The sequence below is a fragment of the Malus sylvestris genome, chromosome 15, assembly GCF_916048215.2.
Source record: "Malus sylvestris chromosome 15, drMalSylv7.2, whole genome shotgun sequence".
Lineage (NCBI taxonomy): Eukaryota > Viridiplantae > Streptophyta > Magnoliopsida > Rosales > Rosaceae > Malus > Malus sylvestris.
Window position 1 is genome coordinate 4,827,924 of NC_062274.1, and position 23,692 is coordinate 4,851,615.

General features: G+C 40.2%; 2 protein-coding genes across 7 annotated transcripts; one reads left to right on the forward strand and one right to left on the reverse strand.

Annotated features, from left to right (window-relative positions):
- Window positions 1-18: 18 nt before the first annotated feature.
- LOC126603679 (cyclin-D5-1-like) lies at window positions 19-12,085 on the reverse strand. Of its 6 annotated transcripts, none has more exons than XM_050270615.1 (7): window positions 10,996-11,079; window positions 10,298-10,630; window positions 9,486-9,728; window positions 9,277-9,372; window positions 8,905-9,196; window positions 8,664-8,794; window positions 19-419 (listed from the first exon to the last, which is right to left on the reverse strand). In XM_050270615.1, the coding sequence occupies exons 3-7, from the start codon at window positions 9,702-9,704 to the stop codon at window positions 369-371; spliced, it is 789 nt and encodes a 262-aa protein (XP_050126572.1). In that variant the 5' UTR covers window positions 9,705-9,728; window positions 10,298-10,630; window positions 10,996-11,079; the 3' UTR covers window positions 19-368. The 6 variants fall into 6 exon arrangements, with proteins under 6 accessions (XP_050126572.1, XP_050126571.1, XP_050126568.1 ...); XM_050270614.1 differs by having other exon boundaries at window positions 9,486-9,737; XM_050270611.1 differs by having other exon boundaries at window positions 9,486-9,737; window positions 9,989-10,630.
- A 7,960-nt stretch (window positions 12,086-20,045) lies between these two features.
- LOC126601718 (uncharacterized) lies at window positions 20,046-23,655 on the forward strand. Its single transcript, XM_050268466.1, has 14 exons — window positions 20,046-20,193; window positions 20,331-20,461; window positions 20,796-20,967; window positions 21,095-21,175; window positions 21,290-21,372; window positions 21,457-21,572; window positions 21,690-21,800; window positions 21,928-22,037; window positions 22,295-22,604; window positions 22,682-22,759; window positions 22,864-22,914; window positions 23,048-23,137; window positions 23,253-23,330; window positions 23,436-23,655. The coding sequence occupies exons 2-14, from the start codon at window positions 20,452-20,454 to the stop codon at window positions 23,481-23,483; spliced, it is 1,338 nt and encodes a 445-aa protein (XP_050124423.1). The 5' UTR covers window positions 20,046-20,193; window positions 20,331-20,451; the 3' UTR covers window positions 23,484-23,655.
- The last annotated feature ends 37 nt before the right edge of the window (window positions 23,656-23,692 follow it).

Here is a 23,692-nt window from a genome sequence, read left to right on the forward strand (position 1 = left end):
TTAAAAAGTAACCATTAATTAACTTTGTCAAAATATGATTAGCATAGAAAAACCTATTGATCCCACAATGTCTTGGGTTTGCTGACACCTCAGCACTACACAGCCAACCAACCAAAATGCTTATAAGGAAGAACATAGTAGGGCCCGCCTAGAAAAACATACCCTAAACATTCAAACAAATCAAATCTTTACCAAAACTCTCTTGAATTTTGATGGCCAACATGCAACACAAACGCATGAAATCTCACCAAGGCACCTCATCTCTTCTCTTTCCCATTTACTATTTACTATTTATCAACAGAATCACTTCTCTGCTGTAACTGAAGAATTTTCTACAACATTTACTGCACCTTTTGGGTTATTTACTTTCAACCACCTAACCGCTCCTGCATTAGATGGTACAAGAAAAACACAGCGTCCTGCAACACAAGGGCCAACAAGTCCAAGATTAATCAACCCATTAAGCAAAATCCAGTCTTTAATCCATTTGATTAACCAACTAATGAGATTAATTAACGAACCAAAAAAATTCACAACAACAACAACAACAACAAAGCCTTTTCCCACTAAGTGGGGTCGGCTATATGAATCCTAGAACGCCATTGCGCTCGGTTTTGTGTCATGTCCTCCGTTAGATCCAAGTACTCTAAGTCTTTTCTTAGAGTCTCTTCCAAAGTTTTCCTAGGTCTTCCTCTACCCCTTCGGCCCTGAACCTCTGTCCCGTAGTCACATCTTCGAACCGGAGCGTCAGTCGGCTTTCTTTGCACATGTCCAAATCACCGGAGCCGATTTTCTCTCATCTTTCCTACAATTTCGGCTACTCCTACTTTACCTCGGATATCCTCATTCCCAATCTTATCCTTTCTCGTGTGCCCACACATCCCACGAAGCATCCTCATCTCCGCTACACCCATTTTGTGTACGTGTTGATGCTTCACCACCCAACATTCTGTGCCATACAACATCGCTGGCCTTATTGCCGTCCTATAAAATTTTCCCTTGAGCTTCAGTGGCCTACGACGGTCACACAACACGCCGGATGCACTCTTTCCATCCAGCTCGTATTCTATGGTTGAGATCTCCATCTAATTCTCTGTTCTCTTGCAAGATAGATCCTAGGTAGCGAAAACGGTCGCTTTTTGTGATCTTCGCTAGATTGCTCCGGTCATTAGTGTGGATAAGTATATAAATGGATAGAGATAGGAAAGCAAACACAAGATGTAGGTGGTTCACCCAGATTGGCTACGTCCACGGAATAGAAGAGTTCTCATTAATTGTGAAGGGTTTACACAAGTACATAGGTTCAAGCTCTCCTTTAGTGAGTACAAGTGAATGATTTAGTACAAATGACATTAGGAAATATTGTGGGAGAATGATCTCGTAATCACGAAACTTCTAAGTATCGGAGTGTGGTGTCGTCTTGACTTGCCTTATCTGTCTCATAGGTAGATGTGGCATCTTCTCTGGAAGTACTCTTCCTCCATCCAGGGGTGGTATCTTTAACTGGTGGAGATGCACAAGGTAATGTATCAATTTCACTTGAAGCTTACTTGTAGTTTCAGGCTTGGTCAAGCGCGATACAAACCATGTAGTAGGAGTCATCCAAGTCGCCGAGCTAGGGGGTCTGCTGAAAGAGGTGACAGACAAGGTAAGCAATCAGAGCTCCGACTGATTGTTCACCTTCTCCCCATCTTGCAACAGCATGAAGGATAAAGAGAAGAAAAATGAGAAGAGATGATATGAGATACTTTTGCTTTTGAAGAAGTAACTTTCCACAGGATTATTTTTGAACTGAGCTGGAGGGTTTTCTGGTTTCCTCCAGAGTATAAGGCCGACTGAAGAATTTGAGGGTCAAAACAAGTCCATCAAATCTAGAGTACGTTCCACCGTGCTGATATGGGATACTTTTGCTTTTGACAGAGTAATGGATGTATCGGCACGTGTGCTGTTACGCTTGTCTCCACATGCTTCCTTGTATCCTTCGCACTTGCCCTATCTGTTCCTCAAGCAGATGCGGAATCTTCCCTGGAAACATAAGATGTTGAAGATGAATACTCGAGAGCAATGCCAGGTAAGTAATCAGGTAAGGGGTTCCAGGCAGTCAGTTCCTGGCTGGAAGCTTGATTCCAAGTGCTGACTGATTGCTCTCTTTCTCCTTGTCTTGCAGGTAAAAACAAGGCCAAAAGAAAAGACAGGGAAAAAACATGATATGGGATACTCTTGCTTTTAACCCTGATGATATGAGATATTCTTGCTCTAGTATAGCTTGTTTGCAGAGGTATTATCGGGGGGAAAGAAAGCTGAATATTTCGAATGGCTTCGTTGGGAGTGCCCTCTCAGATATGATGAAGGGTTGAGCATTTTTGCAGGTCTGCCTGTCCGTTGGGGATGGAGGTCGACATATATAGGAGTCTCCCTAACAACAAGTAGTAATGCTATTCCTTTACCCTGCTCGGTCATAGCACGGTAGTGGGAGCTGCCAGTTTCACATGTTTTAACTCTGTCAGAGCACTTTGAAAAAATGGTCTGTGGTATCTGGCTCTCGAGATTCGGAGAACGATGCCTCTTCGATTTTTGAGAAAACAATCATGCTGGGGGTCTGACTCTCGAGATTCGGAGAGCAGTGTCTCTTCGATTTTTGAGGAAGTAATCATGTTGGGAGTCTGGCTCTCGAGATTCGGAGGGCGGTGCCTCTTCGATTTTGGAGCAAGCAATCTTGTTGGGAGTGTTGTCTCGAATGTGAGTAAAGGTTGAGCATGTTTGCTAGTCTACCTTGCCACGAAGCACAAAGGTTGACACACAGGGACTTTCCAATTATCCAGCAATGGTACTGTTCCTTTACCCTCTCTTCGATTTTGAGAAAGTAGTCATGTTGGGAGTCTGGCTCTCGAGATTCGGAGGACGGTGCCTCTTCGATTTTGGAGCAAGCAATCTTGTTGGGAGTGTTTTTTCGAATGTGAGTAAAGGTTGGGCATGTTTGCTAGTCTACCTTGCCACGAAGCATAGAGGTTGACACACAGGGACTTTCCAATTATCCAGCAGTAGTACTGTTCCTTTACCCTTGTGGGTAATAATATGGTAGCTAGACCTTCAAAATTTATGTGTCCAAACTTTGTCAGTGCTGTTTCTTTGCTATTCTTTTACCTTTCTTGGTCAGAGCGATGTAGTGGGAGCTGCAAGCTTCACGTGCTCAACTTTGGCAGAGAACTTTGGCAAAGTTATCTGTGGTACCCATGAGCTATTGTTGCGTGTGGGAAGTGGGTGATTGAACAGTAAGATTCATGTGCTTTCTACTTCACCAGAAGTCTTCGACAGAATGCCCATAATTTCTACAAAGCTGAGTGTGCGTGTGACAGGTGCTGACAAGGCTAGAAAAGTAGGTGCCTCTTCGATTTTTGAGATCGGCCCTCGTGGTCTCTGAGCAGCCCAGCTTTTGAGAAAGCGAGCGCCTCTTCGATTGATTCGGAGAACGATGCCTCATCGATTTTTGAGAAAGCAATCATGCTGGGGGTCTGGCTCTCGAGATTCGGGGAGCAGTGTCTCTTCGATTTTTGAGAAAGTAATCATGTTGGGAGTCTGGCTCTCGAGATTCGGAGGGCGGTGCCTCTTCGATTTTGGAGCAAGCAATCTTGTTGGGAGTGTTTTCTCGAATGTGAGTAAAGGTTGGGCATGTTTGCTAATCTACCTTGCCACAAAGCACAGAGGTTGACACACAGGGACTTTCCAATTATCCAGCAATGGTACTGTTCCTTTACCCTCTCTTCGATTTTTAAGAAAGTAGTCATGTTGGGAGTCTGGCTCTTGAGATTCGGAGGACGGTGCCTCTTCGATTTTGGAGCAAGCAATCTTATTGTGAGTGTTTTCTCGAATGTGAGTAAAGGTTGGGCATGTTTGCTAGTCTACCTTGCCACAAAGCACAGAGGTTGACACACATGGACTTTCCAATTATCCAGCAGTGATACTGTTCCTTTACCCTTATGGGTAATAATATGGTAGCTAGACCTTCAAAATTTATGGGTCTAAACTTTGTTAGTGCTGTTTCTTTGCTATTCTTTTACCCTTCTTGGTCAGAGCGATGTAGTGGGAGCTGCAAGCTTCACGTGCTCAACTTGGGGAGCCCAGCTTTTGAGAAAGCGAGCGCCTCTTCGATTTCTGAGATCGGCCTTCGTGGTCTTTGAGCAGCCCAACTTTTGAGAAAGCAAACGCCTCTTCGATTTCTGAGATCAACCCTCGTGATCTCTAAGCAGCCCAGCTTTTGAGAAAGCAAACCCCTCTTCGATTTCTGAGCAGGCGCCTCTTCGATTTCTGAAGCTCCGTCGAGTGCAGATTTTTATAGGGGCTGGCATTAAGTTCCAAAGCACACTTGAATCTCCACCAGTAGAAGCTTCATTCTTGCACTTCTAAGATCTTGATTTGTCCGACCTCTTCTCTCTTCAAAACCTTTGAAAATGTCTGGCCCCTCCGACCGTCGTTTTGACTTGAACCTTGTTGAAGAGGCAGCCCCGCCTTCTCCAGACAACATATGGCGCCCATCCTTCGTCTCCCCTACTGGTCCTCTTACCGTTGGGGATTCCGTGATGAAGAATGATATGACCGCTGCGGTGGTGGCCAGGAACCTTCTCACTCCCAAAGATAACAGACTACTTTCCAAACGGTCTGATGAGTTAGCTGTTAAGGATTCGCTGGCTCTCAGTGTTCAGTGTGCAGGTTCTGTGTCTAATATGGCCCAACGCCTATTTGCTCGAACCCGCCAAGTTGAATCATTGGCGGCTGAAGTGATGAGTCTCAAACAGGAGATTAGAGGGCTCAAGCATGAGAATAAACAGTTGCACCGGCTCGCACATGACTATGCTACAAACATGAAGAGGAAGCTTGACCAGATGAAGGAAACTGATGGTCAGGTTTTACTTGATCATCAGAGATTTGTGGGTTTGTTCCAAAGGCATTTATTGCCTTCGTCTTCTGGGGCTGTACCGCGTAATGAAGCTCCAAATGATCAACCTCTGATGCCTCCTCCTTCTAGGGTTCTGTCCAGTACTGAGGCTCCAAATGATCCCCCTCCGGTGCCTTCTCTTTCTGGGGCTCTACCGACTGCTGAGACTTCTCCTAAGCAACCTTTGTGAAGGCTCCCTCTTGTGTGTTTATTTTGACTCATGTATATGTACATATTTGTAGCTTATCGGGGATATCAATAAATAAGCTTTCCTTCATTTCAACGTATTGTGTTAAATACACCAAAGCCTTCTTCGCTAAGTTCTTTGAATTTTCTTTTGTTGAAGCTTGTATGTTGAAGCTTTCTGAGTGGAGCATGTAGGTTGGGGTAGTGTTCCCTTAATTTCCCGAGTGAGGAAAACTTCTCGGTTGGAGACTTGAAAAATCCAAGTCACTGAGTGGGATCGGCTATATGAATCTTAGAACGCCATTGTGCTCGATCCTGTGTCATGTCCTTCGTTAGATCCAAGTACTCTAAGTCTTTTCTTAGAGTCTCTTCCAAAGTTTTCCTAGGTCTTCCTCTACCCCTTCGGCCCTGAACCTCTGTCCCATAGTCGCATCTTCTAATCGGAGCGTCAGTAGGCCTTCTTTGCACATGTCCAAACCACCGTAACCGATTTTCTCTCATCTTTCCTTCAATTTCAGCTACTCCTACTTTACCCCGGATATCCTCATTCCTAATCTTATCCTTTCTCGTGTGCCCACACATCCAACGAAGCATCCTCATCTCCGCTACACCCATTTTGTGTACGTGTTGATGTTTCACCGCCCAACATTCTGTGCCATACAGCATCGCCGGCCTTATTGCCGTCCTATAAAATTTTCCCTTGAGCTTCAGTGGCATACGGCGGTCACACAACACGCCGGATGCACTCTTCCACTTCATCCATCCAGCTTGTATTCTATGGTTGAGATCTCCATCTAATTCTCCGTTCTTTTGCAAGATAGATCCTAGGTAACGAAAACGGTCGCTCTTTGGTATTTCTTGATCTCCGATCCTCACCCCTAACTCGTTTTGGCCTCCATTTGCACTGAACTTGCACTCCATATATTCTGTCTTTGATCGGCTTAGGCGAAGACCTTTAGATTCCAACACTTCTCTCCAAAGGTTAAGCTTTGCATTTACCCCTTCCTGAGTTTCATCTATCAACACTATATCGTCTGCGAAAAGCATACACCAAGGAATATCATCTTGAATATGTCCTGTTAACTCATCTATTACCAACGCAAAAAGGTAAGGACTTAAGGATGAGCCTTGATGTAATCCTACAGTTATGGGAAAGCTTTCGGTTTGTCCTTCATGAGTTCTTACGGCAGTCTTTGCTCCTTCATACATATCCTTTATAGCTTGGATATATGCTACTCGTACTCCTTTCTTCTCTAAAATCCTCCAAAGAATGTCTCTTGGGACCCTATCATACGCTTTTTCCAAATCTATAAAGACCATGTGTAAATCCTTTTTCCCATCTCTATATCTTTCCATCAATCTTCGTAAGAGATAGATTGCCTCCATGGTTGAGCGCCCTGGCATGAACCCGAATTGGTTGTCTGAAACCCGTGTCTCTTGCCTTAATCTATGCTCAATGACTCTCTCCCAGAGCTTCATTGTATGACTCATTAGCTTAATACCCCTATAGTTCATGCAATTTTGTACGTCGCCCTTATTCTTGTAGATAGGCACCAAAGTGCTCGTTCGCCACTCATTTGGCATCTTCTTCGTTTTCAAAATCCTATTGAAAAGGTCAGTGAGCCATGTTATACCTGTCTCTCCCAAAAGTTTCCACACTTCGATTGGTATATCGTCTGGGCCTATTGCTTTTTTATGCTTCATCTTCTTCAAAGCTACAACCACTTCTTCCTTCCGGATTCGACGATAAAAAGAGTAGTTTCTACACTCTTCTGAATTACTCAACTCCCCTAAAGAAGCACTCATTTCATGTCCTTCATTGAAAAGATTATGAAAATAACCTCTCCATCTGTCTTTAACCGCGTTCTCTGTAGCAAGAACCTTTCCATCCTCATCCTTGATGCACCTTACTTGGTTTAGGTCCCTTGTCTTCTTTTCCCTTGCTCTAGATAGTTTATAGATATCCAACTCTCCTTCTTTGGTATCTAGTCGTTTATACATATCGTCGTAAGCCGCTAACTTAGCTTCTCTGACAGCTTTCTTCGCCTCTTGCTTCGCTTTTCTATACCTTTCACCATTTTCATCGGTCCTCTCCTTGTATAAGGCTTTACAACATTCCTTCTTAGCCTTCACCTTTGTTTGTACCTCCTCATTCCACCACCAAGATTCCTTTTGGTGTGGGGCAAAGCCCTTGGACTCTCCTAATACCTCTTTTGCTACTTTTCGGATACAACTAGCCATGGAATCCCACATTTGGCTAGCTTTCCCCTCTCTATCCCACACACATTGGGTGATTACCTTCTCTTTGAAAATGGCTTGTTTTTCTTCTTTTAGATTCCACCATCTAGTCCTTGGGCACTTTCAAGTCTTGTTTTTTTGTCTTACTCTTTTGATATGTACATCCATCACCAACAAGCGATGTTGATTAGCCACGCTCTCTCCTGGTATAACTTTGCAATCCTTACAAGTTATACGATCCCCTTTCCTCATTAGAAGAAAATCTATTTGTGTTTTTGACGACCCACTCTTGTAGGTGATCACATGTTCTTCTCTCTTCTTAAAGAAGGTGTTGGCTAAGAAGAGATCATATGCCATTGCAAAATCCAAGATAGCTTCCCCATCCTCGTTTCTCTCCCCAAAACCATGGCCACCATGAAAACCTCCATAGTTGCCTGTCTCCCTGCCCACGTGTCCATTTAAATCTCCTCCTATAAATAACTTCTCCATCTGAGCAATTCCTTGCACCAAGTCTCCAAGATCTTCCCAAAATTTCTCCTTCGAACTCGTATCCAACCCTACTTGAGGTGCGTACGCACTAATCACATTGATAAGTTCTTGTCCTATTACAATCTTGATTGTCATGATTCTATCTCCTACCCTCTTGACATCTACAACATCTTGTACCAAGGTCTTGTCCACGATGATGCCAACACCGTTTCTCGTTCTATTTGTGCCCGAATACCAAAGTTTAAACCCTGAGTTTTCTAGATCCTTTGCCTTACTACCAACCCACTTAGTTTCTTGCAGGCACATAATATTTATCCTTCTCCTCACCATAACTTCCACTACTTCCATAGATTTTCCCGTTAAGGTTCCTATATTCCACGTTCCTAAACGCATTTTGCTCTCTTGAACTCTACTCTTCTGTCCTAGCTTCTTCACCCTCCCCCGTCTAATAGGATCAAAGTACTTCTTTTGTGTGTCCCGGGTAAAGTTGATAGGAGCATATGCTCCCAAACAACTTTGAGTGGAGTCGTTCGAAAAGAAGTTTCTATGACCCCCTTGCTCATTTAACACTGCATCCGGGTGCCGATGGGGATACAGCGACCCTTGCTCACTTATCACTGTGCTCGGGCCACACAGCGCGCCACTTACGGGTGACGCCCTAGCTTTAGCACGATTTTGTTCTGGATTCATTTTCATAAGGATTCGACGTGATCATGGAGTGCCGGCTGTCGACTACCTGACGCCCTCCCCCTCCTCCTTTATCCGGGCTTGGGACCGGCCATGTAAGACATAGGCGGAGTTAACCAAAAAAATTCACAGTTTCCAAAAAATTCAAATCAGGAACCGATATCCTGACATTCAATGATTCATTAGTTAAATTCTGATCCAATGCCATTAAGGTGGCGGCAGCTGCTACGGCAGACGGCCGATGATGCATTAAATTGATCTCTAATGTTCAAGAACAAACGTAATTAATTCGTAATTATCATCTAAATCAACTAACAAAAACAAATTAATTGATTAGGTGATCAATTAATCCATGTAAAAAACAGAAATACCTGTCATTACAGAACGGAGGTGTGCTGCAATCTGAAATTTCACATCTGGTGGAAATTCTTGCCATAACTTGGAGACCAAGTAATCGAGAAACGCGAAGGGTGTGATTATATCCATGTCCCATCCTAATGCTGTCACCACCCCATGCGCCTTTTGTACAATAGATCCCGTTGCAAAGAAGTAATCTCCGTCTTCGTGTTGTGACAGCGGTGGGAGCATCATCCTCTCCGTCCATGCCGCCAACGAAAGGCAGGCCACCGAAAGCAATCTAATTTCAGGTCTTTCTTCTACAATCTGCAGAAAAAAGAAAAATTAATCAATTCATTAATACTAATAAAATTTCTAATTAAATCAAAATGTAAACAAAATCTTACAGGCGTGGCGATGGACGTCAGAGAAATGAACCGATCGAAGTATGTAACGAACAAGTATACTACTGTTGAGGATTGAAACCCAAATGCTGCTGTTTTCTGAATTTCAAGAAACACCAGAATAAACTCCCGACTGAAACTTCACAAACGTTAGTTCAAATGGATCGAAATTTCGAAAACAAGAAATGGGGTTTTGGAGTTTTGAGACTAACGTTGAGAGCCCATGTGATGGATTCCGATCGAACTTCCAAAACCCAGTTGGGAATGATCAAAGCTTCATCTCTCTGGAACCCGAATCCGATCTCTATGTCGATTAAGTTGTTGATGCCGTCATCTGGGTTTTCAACTGGCACCTCATCGTACAAAAATTCAGGATTTTCTTGGCAAGAAAGGTCCGGCGATAAAGGATCATCGTCATTGCCACCGTCCATTGTTTCTTTCTTGGCAAGAAAGCTCTGGAAAAGCTAGTAGAAATGGAATCAAATGATATGAACTCAGTGAGTCAACCCAGTACTGAAGCCAAAGATTTGGAGAGAAAATGGTTGACCAGCAAAGACTGTATAGGACTGAATATATTTGTAGTGAAAGTGAATGCAGAGACGTGAAACCGTTTTGACAGTTACAGATTAACAGAATTAGGGTTTCTAATTTAGGAATATCAGTGTTTGTATATCAATTTATTAACTTATATATAGAAGGGTATTAGATTTAGTACCACAAACATGAATGCTAGGTGTTTGGGCTTGGGCATAGGCTTGTGTGCGCGATTGATCCTAGCATTTCTCATATTAATTTGCTGCATTGTTTTCCCGAGAGCATATTTTGCTTCGGCATCTCAGATTAACAGTCAGTTTCACCGGCTTCAAGTTTTCAACCTTCGTTGAAAATGCCCAAACGATACTCGAACTAGATTGTATTTATACAACTCGGTTTATCTGTACTCGATTTAATTTTTGTGTTAAACAAAGAAAATCTTACGGACGACGTGACCATTCAACCGCACATACAATACAAGGCATCCTACCTCCGTATTTAAGTCTCTCCCACCCCCTTGTGTTTGCTGCCCTAACGAGCGCCCGAACTGAAGATTCTTTCCTCAAAGTAACTCCACTCCACCATGGAAATTTCTACACCAGAACAGAATTACTCTTCTCTAATGTAATCTGATGTAGCTGAAAAATTCTCTACAACATCCACCCATGGGGCTCGAATCAAACTGCATGAGTGATCAATTGGTTTTTACAGACTTCTCTGCTGGAACTGAAGAATTATCTACAACATTTACTGGGATCGATCAGTCCTTCAAACTCTTCAGCTCCTTCTCCTGCATTCGATTGTAGCAGAAAATCACAGCTTCCTGTAACAAGAAGGCCAAAAACCCGAAGATCGATCAAACCCATCAATCAAAATCTAATTTTAGGCTACATAAAAGGCCCGCAAGTCCCAACATTTAATCTACATGAACATCAACTAGTTAATGATAAAATGGCTAAAAAAAAGACTCACAATTTCCAAAAATTTCAGTTCTGATACAGAGTTTATCTTTAATTCCAATGCTTCTTTTGTTAGTTTCTGATCCAATGCCATCAAAGTGGCCGCGGCTGCTACAGCGGACGGTCGTTGATGCATTGAATTAATCTCTACATTAACATTAAAACGTAATTAACTAACCATCTAAATCAACTCACAGTTAATTAAGTGATCAAATAGAAATAGAAATACCTGTGATTATGGAAAGGAGGAGGCCTGCAATCTTGGATTTTACATCAGATAGAGATTCTTGGCACAACTTGGAGACCAAGTAATCGATAAACGAGAAGGGTGTAATCATATTCATCTTCCATTCCAGTGCTCCCAACACCGTAAGCTCCATTCTCTGAATCAGTTTTACTTCAAAAAGGTGAGGATTTTCGACTTCGTACTGTGACAGTGATGGAATGTTCTGCTCCTCCATCTTTGCAGCCAGAGATAGACACGCCACTGAAAGTAATCTAAACACAGCTTCTTTATTATTAACCTGCAAACACATGAACCGCGTCGTTACACAATCGCTATTTAAAACACCGAATGGAATACAAATGTACAAAACACATTGGCATTATCGTTTGGACACAGCCCGAAAAGGGGAAAACTAAATCTTACAGGGATTTGTCTCAGGGAAATGAACCGATCAAAGTATGTCATGCACAGATATGCTGTTCTGGGATGAAATCCAAGAGCCCTTCTTCTCTGAAATCCAAGAAACACCAATGACAGGAACACAATCAAATTCCCATTCGAAACAACTTTTTGGATCGAAACTTGGAAAACAAGAAATTGGGTTTTTGAGATTAGATAGAGACTAACTTGGAGAACCCATGTGATGGATTCCAATCGAGCGTTCAAAACCCAAATGGGAATCACCAAATCTTCGTCTTTCTCGAACCCAAATTCGATCTCTCTGAGAATTAAGTTCTGCAAGTGGTCTTCTTCCAGTGCAAAGCCATCACAATAGTTGTTGAGATTGAGGATTGGTTTGTCTTCTCCACAATCTCCGTTGAAGAAAAAGCTGTCACTTTCTCGGCAAGAAAGGTCCCGCGATAAAGGATCACCATTTTCGTCTCTTTTTCTCTTCATTTTTTTTTCCTTCTATCTGTTTGCTGCATTTCCACCAAGAAAATCTAGTGGGAACAGAGTCGGATAATATAATCCCAGGACTGAATAATCCAAGATTTGGAGTGAAAAAAAATGGTTGACCAGCAAGACCGGAGAGGTTGAGATGGAGACGAAATGGGGTAGTTTAGCAATGATGTGACACCGTACGTTTTAACGGTTGCAGATTCAACGGAAATGTGAAATGGGAATTGTTATGGATGAATATCTGTTTGTCCAGAGCCTATAGGAATTTGGCGTAGGTTTCATTTGAATGTGATTTTAAAATGACTGAAAGCGTTTTTAAAGAATATTTTAACCAAAAACGCTTTTATTTATTTTAAGAGTGCATCCAAACGAGTACATAGTTAACAAAAAGTGCTTATGATTAGAAGCACTTTTTATGTGACGTATTTAAAATAAAATGTGGTACATAACATTTGAACGAACATGTCGTTGATTTTACAAGATAAAGAATGATATTTGACGGTATTTAAAAGTAATTAATTTCACATTGTTATGCATTTGAACTTTTTATAAATTGGAGTGAGTGTTAGCTTTGGTACAATGTCATTCTCGGTACAGCCTTAGTGTTATACCTATTTCGTGGAAGTCCTTGTATCTAACTCTCATAATATTATAATTATATTAGTTACGAATGTTGTAAATATTATGTGGATGGTCCACATGAATAGTTTGTTACTATTTATGCACAGTATTTTCACTATTCATTTGTGGAAAATTTGTAAAGTGAATAGTGCTTTCTTTTGTTTATATAAAGGAAGAATAGATAGATGAATGTGAGGAGTTCACGGGAAGGAAAGAGAGGAAGGAAGGAAGAGGAAGAGAGAGAAGGAAGAGGAAGAGAGAAAATAGAGGAAGATGAGAGGAGATAATAGAGAGAGTTATCTTTGTACTCCTATTATTTCAAATTATAATGAAAGCACCACTGCTGCCCCGAGGACGTACTCCAGTCACACTGACTGTAGAGGAACCTCGTAAATTTTGTGTCTTGTTTCATTTATTCCACTGCACCCACAGTCGATTTTACAACACGTTATCAGCACGAGAAGCTCTCATGTCAGTGGAAAGCACAACGCCACAAATCCTGTTCACCTCCTTCAGCTGGAATCTCACAGATAAGAAACAATTTTCATTTCATCTTCAAATCTCAGTACAATTGATTTACTTGAAGCAACTATATATATTGTTGTATGACTGTATATCATCATTTGCAGAAGCAAAAGAGTACATACTCAAAATTCGTAAAGAATTTGACAGCCATGTAAATAGCCTCGGAACTCTAACTTGCGGACCTCGGATTGAAATACTTTCTTCTTGAAAGTTGTTCGTCTGCTCAGTATCTACAACATATCAAAATTTCAGAAAATGTTAACGGTGCGATCGTGGCAGATGTCTGAAATACCAAATCAGTTTCCAATTTCCGCAGAAAACTGGGCAGCCACCTTATGAGTACCAAAACGCCATTTCGATAGCTCAAATCGAAATTGTTTCTTCACGAAAGTTGTTTGGTATCCTCTTATCCATATCATACTAAATTTTGAATTAAAACTAACGGTTAGATCTTCTCATAAGTTGCAGACACTCTTGACTCCAAAACTTATGGGAACCGTTTCGACTTTTTCGAAACTCACCGGAGGAGGAACACCAATTGGAACTTATTGTTACTATTATTTACTGAGTAACCAAAATGACTTCGAACTGTGAAATAATAATAAAAATAAAAGGGATGAAACAAAAGAAGTGGCAGACCAAGAAAATGAAAAAGCAAAACATGAGGACTTAATCATTGTATTTTCTGTTTTGGCATATTTATGTGCATGGTGTTGGTTTAAAGCCCATGTCACAAGTTCTATTTATTTAAAGCAATTTATTTATAGTGGGTAGAATTATTACCCTTTGCTTTAAAGCTTTGATATTTATGTGAATGGTGCTGAATCAAAGCCCTTGTCACAAACTTTATTTACTTTAAAGCAATTTATTTACCATGGACGGTTTTACCGCCTATTGCTTTAAGTTTTGATGGTGCTGAATTAAAGCCCTTGTCACAAACTTTATTTACTTAAATGCAATTTATTCATTATGGCTGGAATTACCGTCTATTGCTTTAATTTATTTATTGTACTTATCTTTTGTTACTATGAGTATATACAGGACCTGAAGTTCCTTGATCAGATCAGAACCTGCAGTTTCTTGATCCTCATCATATAAAATGATTGGACCCGAAGTTCCATCATACAAAAGGATCTGGCATGAAGTCCATTGATCCTGAAGATCAGGACATGATGTTCCTAGATGAGTACCATTAGTTTGAAGTGCCGCAGTGCCTTAACTTAATTGTAATAAAAGCCATAAGAGTCTCAGTTTACAGACTATTAAATAAGGACCAGAAGTTCCTTATGTCCATACTCAAAATGGTTTAGCAGAAGCCTTTATTAAGCGAATGAAATTGATTTCCCGCGCTCTGCTCATGAAAACGAAATTGCCAATTTTCTACATGGGGACATGTAAACTTTACATGATGCATTATTAATTCGGTTGAGATATGTTATCAACCATCAATACTTCTCAGTACAACTCGGGTTTGGGAACCAACTAAACATTATACATTTACGAGTTTTTTGTTGTGTTGTCTATGTGCCTGTAAGACTACCACAACGTACTGAAATGAGGCATCATTGCAGATTAGGCATTGATGTTGAATACCATCTATCATTCAATATTTGGAATTCTTGATTGGGGATATGTTTACCGCATGGTTTGCATACTGTCATTTTGATAAGACAATTTTCCTGCCATTAGGGGGAGAAAATAATATCGTTCCAGAAGAACGATGAGAAAATATCATTCCAAAAGAATGATGAGAAAAGACCGTTCCAGAAGAACGAAGAGAATTTGTCTTATTTTGATTCACGAAGCAATCAATGAGAAAATGAAATATGAATAATTGAATGATGCAACGAAAGTGATGAAATCATATATACTTACTGCAAATGTGCCTACAAGAATTGATGTCTCAGTTGGATAAAATAATGAGACAGTAAATGATTTATCTGTTGCACGCCTGAAGCATGGCAGATTTTTAGACTCAAAAGGTTCAGTTATTCGAAAGAAGAATAATATGGCACTACTGAACTATTGCATTCCCGAAGCATAACTGTTGCATGCCAGAAGCATGACAGTCACCGCATGGATACACGTCCCAGATAGGACAATCCACAGACATGGGAATGTTGATGTCTCATACATGAAGCATAATAGACATATAGGTTCCAATGACTCAACTCCCGGAAGTGGAGATTAAAATCCAAGCTCTATAACACTCAAGAGGAGGTTATGATCCACATTCTCTCAATTATGACTATCCTGGAAGAGATAGCGTCATGCCCTTGAAGAGGCAATGGATATCCAAAGAAATGAAAAGCTTTTATGCATGCGCATGCACATGAGAATATGGGATCACGGATTGATGATAACCAATGGTAATTTTGGTTTTTACAAGTAGCTACTAAATTCATCAATGAGCTGTGTTAATATTGAGTCACGTTCTTTTGTTCGTCGACAAAAGAAAAATTATTGGCCAAAATGGAGAAAGGCAATTCCATTACAAATTTTGTAAGAACGTGGGCAAATGAACCTATATATATTTGAATACAATACAAATAGCCAAAGAATGTTAAACCAAGGAGGTTATATATGGGCATTTGTAATATAGTGTAATACACTTACATGATATGACACAAGGTTGTAAACGAGTTCATATGAATGGAGAATTATATACGAAGGGTTGTGAGTCGCCCACATTATATTTCCATAAGTAAATCCCTCAAGTATACATGGGAGCAAATTGCTCTGTATAAATTCCAAAGGAAAATGTGTCATGAAGTGTAGAAAACCCTTGAAGGATTCAAATTGCTTGAAGTAAGCCTCTGAAGGGTAAAACATAAAATATGTACTCAATACCAATGGATGATATAAATTGCCTTAGTAAGTACTATCATTATGATATTGTTGCAACATACTAAAATCTCTTGCAAGAGTCAATGACATTAAATTAGAACTCTTGAAGAGTTGATGATATTAAATTGGGACTCCTGAAGAGTCTAGAAAAATTATAAAGTGTTGAAGGAATTATTGTCTCGAGCTGCAGATCGAACAATCTACCAACACGAATCTTATCCATGATATTTATGATATTAAAAGAACCATATGGATTGAAGATTATGAGTTGAATACTCATATGATGAAGACACTAAGAATAATCATTTATCTTCGTGAGGGTAAAGATAAATTAATATTTGGTCCAGAAGTACCACATCTTAGTGAAGTATATGCTTTATTGTATTTGGCACAATACATTGAATGAAATAAAGCTTATTTATTAATATCTCCAAGAAATTACAGATATATACATACACATGAGTTAAAACAAACAAACAGGATGGAGCCTTCACAAAGGTTGCTCATGTGAAGCCTCAGTACTCGGAAGTACCCCAGAAGGGGGAGGCACTGGAGATTGATCATGTGGCACCCCAGTACTTAGCAAAACACCAGAAGGGGAAGGCATCAGTTGCTTTCGGAATCTAGCAACGAACCTCTGGTGATCACTTTGAATCCGACTTTCGGATTCCTGCAGTTGGACGAGCTTTCTTTTCATGCTCGTAGAGTAACTATTTGCAAGCACGTGTAACACCCTATTCTCGTGCTTAAGCCCTCTGATCTCTTGTTTAAGACTTGCCACTTCCGCCATCAATGATTCAACTTGGCGAGTTTGAGCAAGTAGGCGTTGGCCCATATTGGACACAGAGCCAGCACACTGAACACTGAGAGCCAATGAGTCTTGAACGGCCGACTCTTCAGACCGTTCTGAAAGGATCTTGTTATCCCTTGGAGTGAGAAGATTCCTAGCTACCACAGTAGCGGTTATGTTATTCTTCATCATAGAGTCCCCAACCGTAAGAGGACCATTAGAAGATAAGAAGGACGGGCGCCATATATTATCCTGACGCTGCTCGTCTGTATCACTCCTAAGACTCAAATCTAAGCAAATGTTAGATGGGCAAGTCATTTTTCAGAAATGATGAAGGAAAAACAGAGGTCAAATAAAATTTCAAAGGTGCAAGATAGGGGAAATTTCTACAAGCAGCAACTTTCTGAGCATACTCTTGAACACAATTGATGTCTCTATAAAAGAAGAGGCAGCAGAGCCACTTGTTCAAAGATCGATGAGGCACCGCTCTCCGAATTTCAAAAGCCAGATTTTCCTGAATAAAATTCGTTGGCATTTTTCAGACGTAATCTCAGCTTTTCAGATATCGCGTGCAACTTTGTCAAAGATCTCTGACAAAGTTGAAAACGCGTAAATCTTACTGTTCTATTTACACCACAGTTGCTGACAAGAGTAAAAGCACAGCACCACCACTTGCTATTGAGAAATCTCTATATATGTCGACATCTGTTCTCCATAACAAGGCAGACTCGCAACACTGCAAGAATACCTAGCTCTTCCTCATCTCCGAGAATGCATCTTCAACATAGCATCTCGAAATACTCAGTTTTCTTCCTCTCCGAGAATACATCTTCAAACATGTCACACCAGAGCAAGATTATCACATATCTTCAGGGACCAGAGCAAGATTATCTCATATCATGCAATCTCCCTGTCCTTTCCTTTGTCCATGTTCTTGCCTGCAAAGACAAGGATAAGGAAAGCAATATGTCGGAACCTCCACTCAAACTCCCGGTAAGGAACCGATTGCCTGGAACCTTTCCTGATTGCTTACCTAGTATTGCTCTCGAGTAGTCATCTTCAACGGTTGGAGTTGGGTCTCCAGTCACCAAGAAGTGATGAACCATCCAAATGCAAGGGTTTGCATTCCACTTCTGCACCAGGGGACAAATCCTACAAGAGAAGATGCCACATATGCATGGGGGGGGGAAAGCAGTGAAAATACTACTTAAGCAAGGGGAGCAAGTAAGGAAAGTGAAAATGATACATTGGAGCATGTGGAGACAAGCGCAACCAACACGTGCTGATTCATCCCCGACAAAGTCGAAGAAGCTCTTCACGGTACAATTTCATTCAAGATCAAGCCCCAAAGTCCTTGAAGAAATCACAAGTCCGATTCAAGATCAAGTGTCCACCACTTTTGAATCAAATTCCGCTCCAGATAAAAGGAGTAAATTCCGATCTTCGATGCTAGTCTAGCAGAAAGTCCTACAACCCAGTTCAAGAAAAAGGCTGTGGAAAGTTAACAATAAGTAAAGCAACTCTTTTAGCAACTCTTCTTACTAAGAGACTAAAGCAGAACAATCAACGATCAACCTAAATGATTTGAAATCAGGGGGAGATACTCATCAGGGGGAGCATCCAAGACAGATCAAGATTTTAACGAGTCAATCGAAGACTTGTGGCCATCCAAGGGGGAGTGTTGTAAATATTATGTGGATGGTCCACATGAATAGTTTGTTACTATTTATGCACAGTATTTTCACTATTCATTTGTGGAAAATTTGTAAAGTGAATAGTGCTTTCTTTTGTTTATATAAAGGAAGAATAGATAGATGAATGTGAGGAGTTCACGGGAAGGAAAGAGAGGAAGGAAGGAAGAGGAAGAGAGAGAAGGAAGAGGAAGAGAGAAAATAGAGGAAGATGAGAGGAGATAATAGAGAGAGTTATCTTTGTACTCCTATTATTTCAAATTATAATGAAAGCACCACTGCTGCCCCGAGGACGTACTCCAGTCACACTGACTGTAGAGGAACCTCGTAAATTTTGTGTCTTGTTTCATTTATTCCACTGCACCCACAGTCGATTTTACAACAACGAAAGATTTCTTAGTATGTTATGATATATCTTATTTTTTGGAGCATAAATTATTTTCAATTATTTTTGTAGTTTTTGCTCAAAATACGCAAGAGGGATCCTCCTGAATTTTGTCCAATCCATATTGTCCGAGCAAGTAATCTCGCTCAGATGTCCAAAATCCAAGTTGGTTGGGCTGTTCGGCCCAAAAGACAACCCCAATATTTTTGCTTTTGTTTCGTCCTCAGGCTGCATCGTCGACGTTGAGTTTTGCGTGTTGCCTGTTGCGTGTTGTGGTACATCGTATCAATCGCAACCACAACTTAACCAAGTGACCAACGTGTCCACGAACTATTGGCTGTAGAACGTGTGTTTGTAAATTATCACGTCATGTCATATATAAAATCAATTGTAATACGACCACGTGAACCGTATGAACATCACACTAAAATTCAACCATGGCCAAGAAGCAGACTTGGATTGAATCACGCCTTCTTAATTCTTCTTTTTATCTCTTCCCTCATACTTGAACGGTTACGGTTCACGTCAATATGTGAGAGAAGGATAGGGAAGATGATAATAGTAAGGGAGAGAATTCTACTCCATCCAAGAGGCAGTTTCCAACCAGAAATGAAACTTTTTGCTTCAGTCACGTGTCTCTTTCAAAACTCACATATCACATGTGCTTCACTTATATGTGACTCTAGTTATTCACGGACACATATTAAGTTTATGACAACAAAATAAATAAATAAAATTAAGCTTATACATGTCATTCAATAATTTGGGTGCAAGATTTAATCTCTCTCCTGGTGGTCTGCCATCTTCCAAACTCAGGAGCATTTTTGCTTACTACATACACCTAATCATTTGACGTGTGTAATTTCACTTAACTTTGGTTATTTTTTTTTAAATTGAAAATGTAACATTTAATGTCAAAATTAAGATAATTAGGTGTATTATGAAATATATATAATTGTTATAACATATGGTGCCCGGCAAAAATGCTCTCTCCAAACTCGCGGGTGGAACAACTCCAACCCCATAATCCTATCACAAGCGTCATCAAATTGAGCGGTTCACAACGCGCCACGTCGTAACCCATACGATTTCATAGAGAAATTTTTAGTTGTAACAGGAACACAAGTGATACACCATGTGTTTTAATAGGAATTGTGAGAAATTTTATTTTTTAAATTATTAACTTTTTAGCACACATATCCCACTATTTATTTAGAAACACGTGGTTTAACATTATGTGTACCGATCATACTGAAAAATCTATCGATTCCGTGAACCTGATTTACACATGTTAGCACCCGAATATCCCTTGCATCCAAACTTAAACATTCCCTTTTTAAAATTCCACCAAGCAAATGCGAAAGCACGAAACTTGGCTCCTTACGAAATCAAATGTTCCAGATTTCAATTTTCCCCAAATTTTGATTTCTAAGCGGAAAGAGGTATTTTAGCCCCAAATCAGGAAACCCTAATTCTATTAATGGCTGAATTGCTCTCGGGATTTTCTGAATCGCAGTTTTTTCTCGTCTCCGACCAATTCGATTTTGCTCATCTCGTCAGATTTTCTTCTCTTTGGCAGCGCTCTCCTCCTCCGTTTCCTCCTTCTAAGATTTTCAGTCGCCCTTGTAAATTTTTCTGACGGAGAAAGCGCACTAGGGATTTAGAAAGTATAGTAAGGATCCCCCATACGATTCACAGTTATGGGGAAACGTAAGGCTCTTCATCCCTTTTAACTTTTCAATTTGAATTTTTTGTGTGTGGTTAATTAGGGTCTTCTTATTTCTAATAATTTCTTATGTTTCAATTCGTTAATTTTAATTGGAAGTTGCTCGTTTGATTGCTTGAGATCCCAAATTTGCTTGCAATTTATTAATTTTTGGTTGGTTCCAATTATTGCAACAAGTTTTGGTTTTGCTGATTTTAATGTTTGATTGAGCTCATAGTACATGTGGGTTTTTAATTTCTTTTCCAAAGAGATAGGCTTGATGGATAGGAATTGTGGAATTTCTGGTGTTGAGGTTAGTGTGGATTTTGGCATTGGCAGGTAGTTCTCAGCGTAAGAATGCTGCGATAATGGACAGCGATGATGATAATAGTAGCGTGAGTTCAACGTCAACTATGCGCTCCGATCATATATCGGTGTCTGTGAATGAAGATATGCAAGTGGATAGGGATAGTTTACTCGACCAAGCTGTAGATGCTTTGTATGAGAAGAGGTATATACTCACTTTTTGATCATTATGTTCTATAATGATACTAATAATAGCCGGCAAAAGAGAGGAAAAAGCGTGTTTAATCGTTCCCATTGTGCTTATTAAAATGTTAAACTCTGTGTATGTGCAGGGGTTCATCAAGAGAAAAAGCTTTGTCAGCAATTATTGACTCGTTTAATAGCAACTTGCAACATCAGTTTGTGGAAAAGAAGTAAGCACTTGCATTTGATTGTGTTCAATTATGCTCCTAAGACCCAGGATGCCTTAGTTGTTACCTTTTTGTATTTTGCATTGATTCTCATAAAACTTATTTGTTGTTCATCAGGTTTGCAACGTTATTGCATCAGTGTCTGAATTGCATCAAAAAGGGTTCCTCAAAAGAGATATGTTTGGCATCTCATGTGATCGGTTAGTCCTTTGCTACTTTCCCACTCTTATACTTCTCCCCCAAGTATCAAAATGAGTTTTTAATCTTTTCATGTGTGCTTGTAGGACTATTGGCTTTGACTGTTGGATGTGGAGACAATGCTCAGGAAATACTGGAAGAATCAGTACCTGTGATTTCACAGGCTTTCAAATCTGGATCTGAAGTTTCAAAGACATCAGCGGTAGCGATATCATACTTCTTTAGGCTTTAGCTTCAAGGGCTTTCTGCTTGTTGGACATATCATGATACTGAACCTGTTGTTCTTTTTCTGAACACACAATTTGGTTTTTAATTGCAGTTACTGGAGTGTTTAGCTATTATCACTTTTGTTGGTGGTAGTGACCCAGAGCAAACAGAAAAGTCAATGCAAATTATGTGGCAAGTAGTTCATCCAAAACAGAGTTCCAATGTAAGCAAGCATGTTCCAGCTATATTTCCAGAAAGTTCGCGAGCACGCCGTTATTTATTTTCTTTTATGGGCCTGGTGAAGGTAATGTTTCATGATTTGACTGTTCTCCGTTCTTTAACTTTTTTAGGTGATTGCAGTTAAACTGTCAGCAGCAGTAATAACCACCATGGTGTCTGCATGGTCCTTTCTTCTTACAACTGTAGAGGGTTGGAATCTTAATCCGAAAGACTGGCAAGAGTGAGCAAATTTTTATCAGTGACCTATTTTTCCTGCTTTTCTTTCGTTTGATAAGGATTGGTCTGCATGTTAATCTATGGTTCGAACCACATCCGTTTATGTACTAAGGCTTTGGCTGCAACCAGGCTGATGCAGCAACCTTGTGGAATACAAGACCTGCATAGTGTGAATACTTTTGCAGCACAGAAACTTATAACAGTTCTGACGTTGAGTCGTTTATAATAACTCCCCCTATTATTTTCTGGCCAATAATGCAGGTCCATAACATACTTATCTAGTCTGCTAGATAAGGATGACCGGTCCATACGTATGGCTGCTGGTGAAGCTTTGGCTTTAATTTTTGAGATTGGAAGTTTAGAGAAGTTCACTGCTGGCGCTAAAACATCAAGTGATGGCTCAACTGAAGTAGGAAACAAATCTCGGGAATATGTACATATACAAGGATTGAAAGCGAAGATTGTTAATCAAGCCAGAAACCTGTCAGCCGAAGCAGGTGGCAAAAGTTCTGCTAAAAAAGATCTTAGTAGTCAGCGGAACACGTTTCGGGATATCTTGGAATATTTTGAGGTATATTTATACCCTTGTGATTAAAATGGATGCTTAATTTTATCGATCCTGTATACTGATCTTATTCTTCAATTTAGGATGGTTATTCTCCTGAAATTTCGATAAAGATTGGTGGTGAATCACTACAGACATCAACGTGGTCGCAGATGATACAGGTCCCCTCTCATGCCTCCTCTTCTCTCCCTGCGTTTGAATTCAAATTTTTATTTACTTATTCATTTCTATTCATTGACTCGTTTTCGTTTTGAAACATTTACAGTTGAACTTTTTGAAGCGTTTTCTTGGAGGAGGTTTTATCAAGCACATGCAGGTTGCTTTCCTTGCCCCTAGATATGATTTCTTCATCATTTTACCAGATAAATTCATATCTATTCTTGATCGTGCCGGTATTATTCCTCTTTGGTTATGCAAAGGCTAATGGAATAATACATCTTCTGAAACAGGAAAATGAACTCCTCCAGGATGTTCTTGGCTTCAATCCAAAGAAAAAGAATCTGTTGGAATCTGAACATCGTCTATCTGGTAGTGAAAAGGTTTGTTCTTACAACCACTCCAATTTAGTTTTGATATTCCATAGGTCTGCAGCAGGTGTTCTTTTGTTGGTGGCTAATTTTCTAGTCATTCATTAATGTTGTGTCTTGGTTACAGAGGATGTTTAAGTCACCGAACTCGGTACAAAACAAGGCCAGGACCCAGCTGCTTAACAAGCAGCGAATGTTATCCGAGGTATGCTTGTGAACGCTTTTGCTTCAACGTGTTCAGGGTGAACATGCTGGCTCTTGAATTATACTTTTCTTCTTACCTTTTTTTCACTTCTCTGTGTGCTCGCAGGGTAAAAATATCGGCCGCTTTGCAGCTAATTTGGGGGACGATGCGTAAAAAAAATTCACGTGCTTATCTTTTATCGGTTTTTAGTAGACGAATTTAAAACAATCTTATTTCATTGTGTGGTAATGTAATTGGTGGTGGTTGGATAAGGCTATCAGTCATTTGTGACAGAAAATTTTGTAGTTCCTTATTGAGTTTGTTATTAGAGTTCCATTCTTTTAAATGGATTATATTATGTTTCTAATGCTACGTAGCACCGA

Coding starts and splice junctions, on each gene's coding strand:
- LOC126601718 (XM_050268466.1), top strand. Junction 21,373..21,456: donor TTTGGCATCTCATGTGATCG/GTTAGTCCTTTG, acceptor GTGTGCTTGTAG/GACTATTGGCTTTGACTGTT. Junction 21,573..21,689: donor AAGTTTCAAAGACATCAGCG/GTAGCGATATCA, acceptor TTTTAATTGCAG/TTACTGGAGTGTTTAGCTAT.
- LOC126603679 (XM_050270611.1), bottom strand. CDS start 10,075: ATGCAGCAAATTAATATGAGAAATGCTAGGATCAATCGCGCACACAAG. Junction 9,197..9,276: donor TGACGTCCATCGCCACGCCT/GTAAGATTTTGT, acceptor TTTTTTCTGCAG/ATTGTAGAAGAAAGACCTGA. Junction 420..8,663: donor ATTTGAATTTTTTGGAAACT/GTGAATTTTTTT, acceptor CTTGTGTTGCAG/GACGCTGTGTTTTTCTTGTA.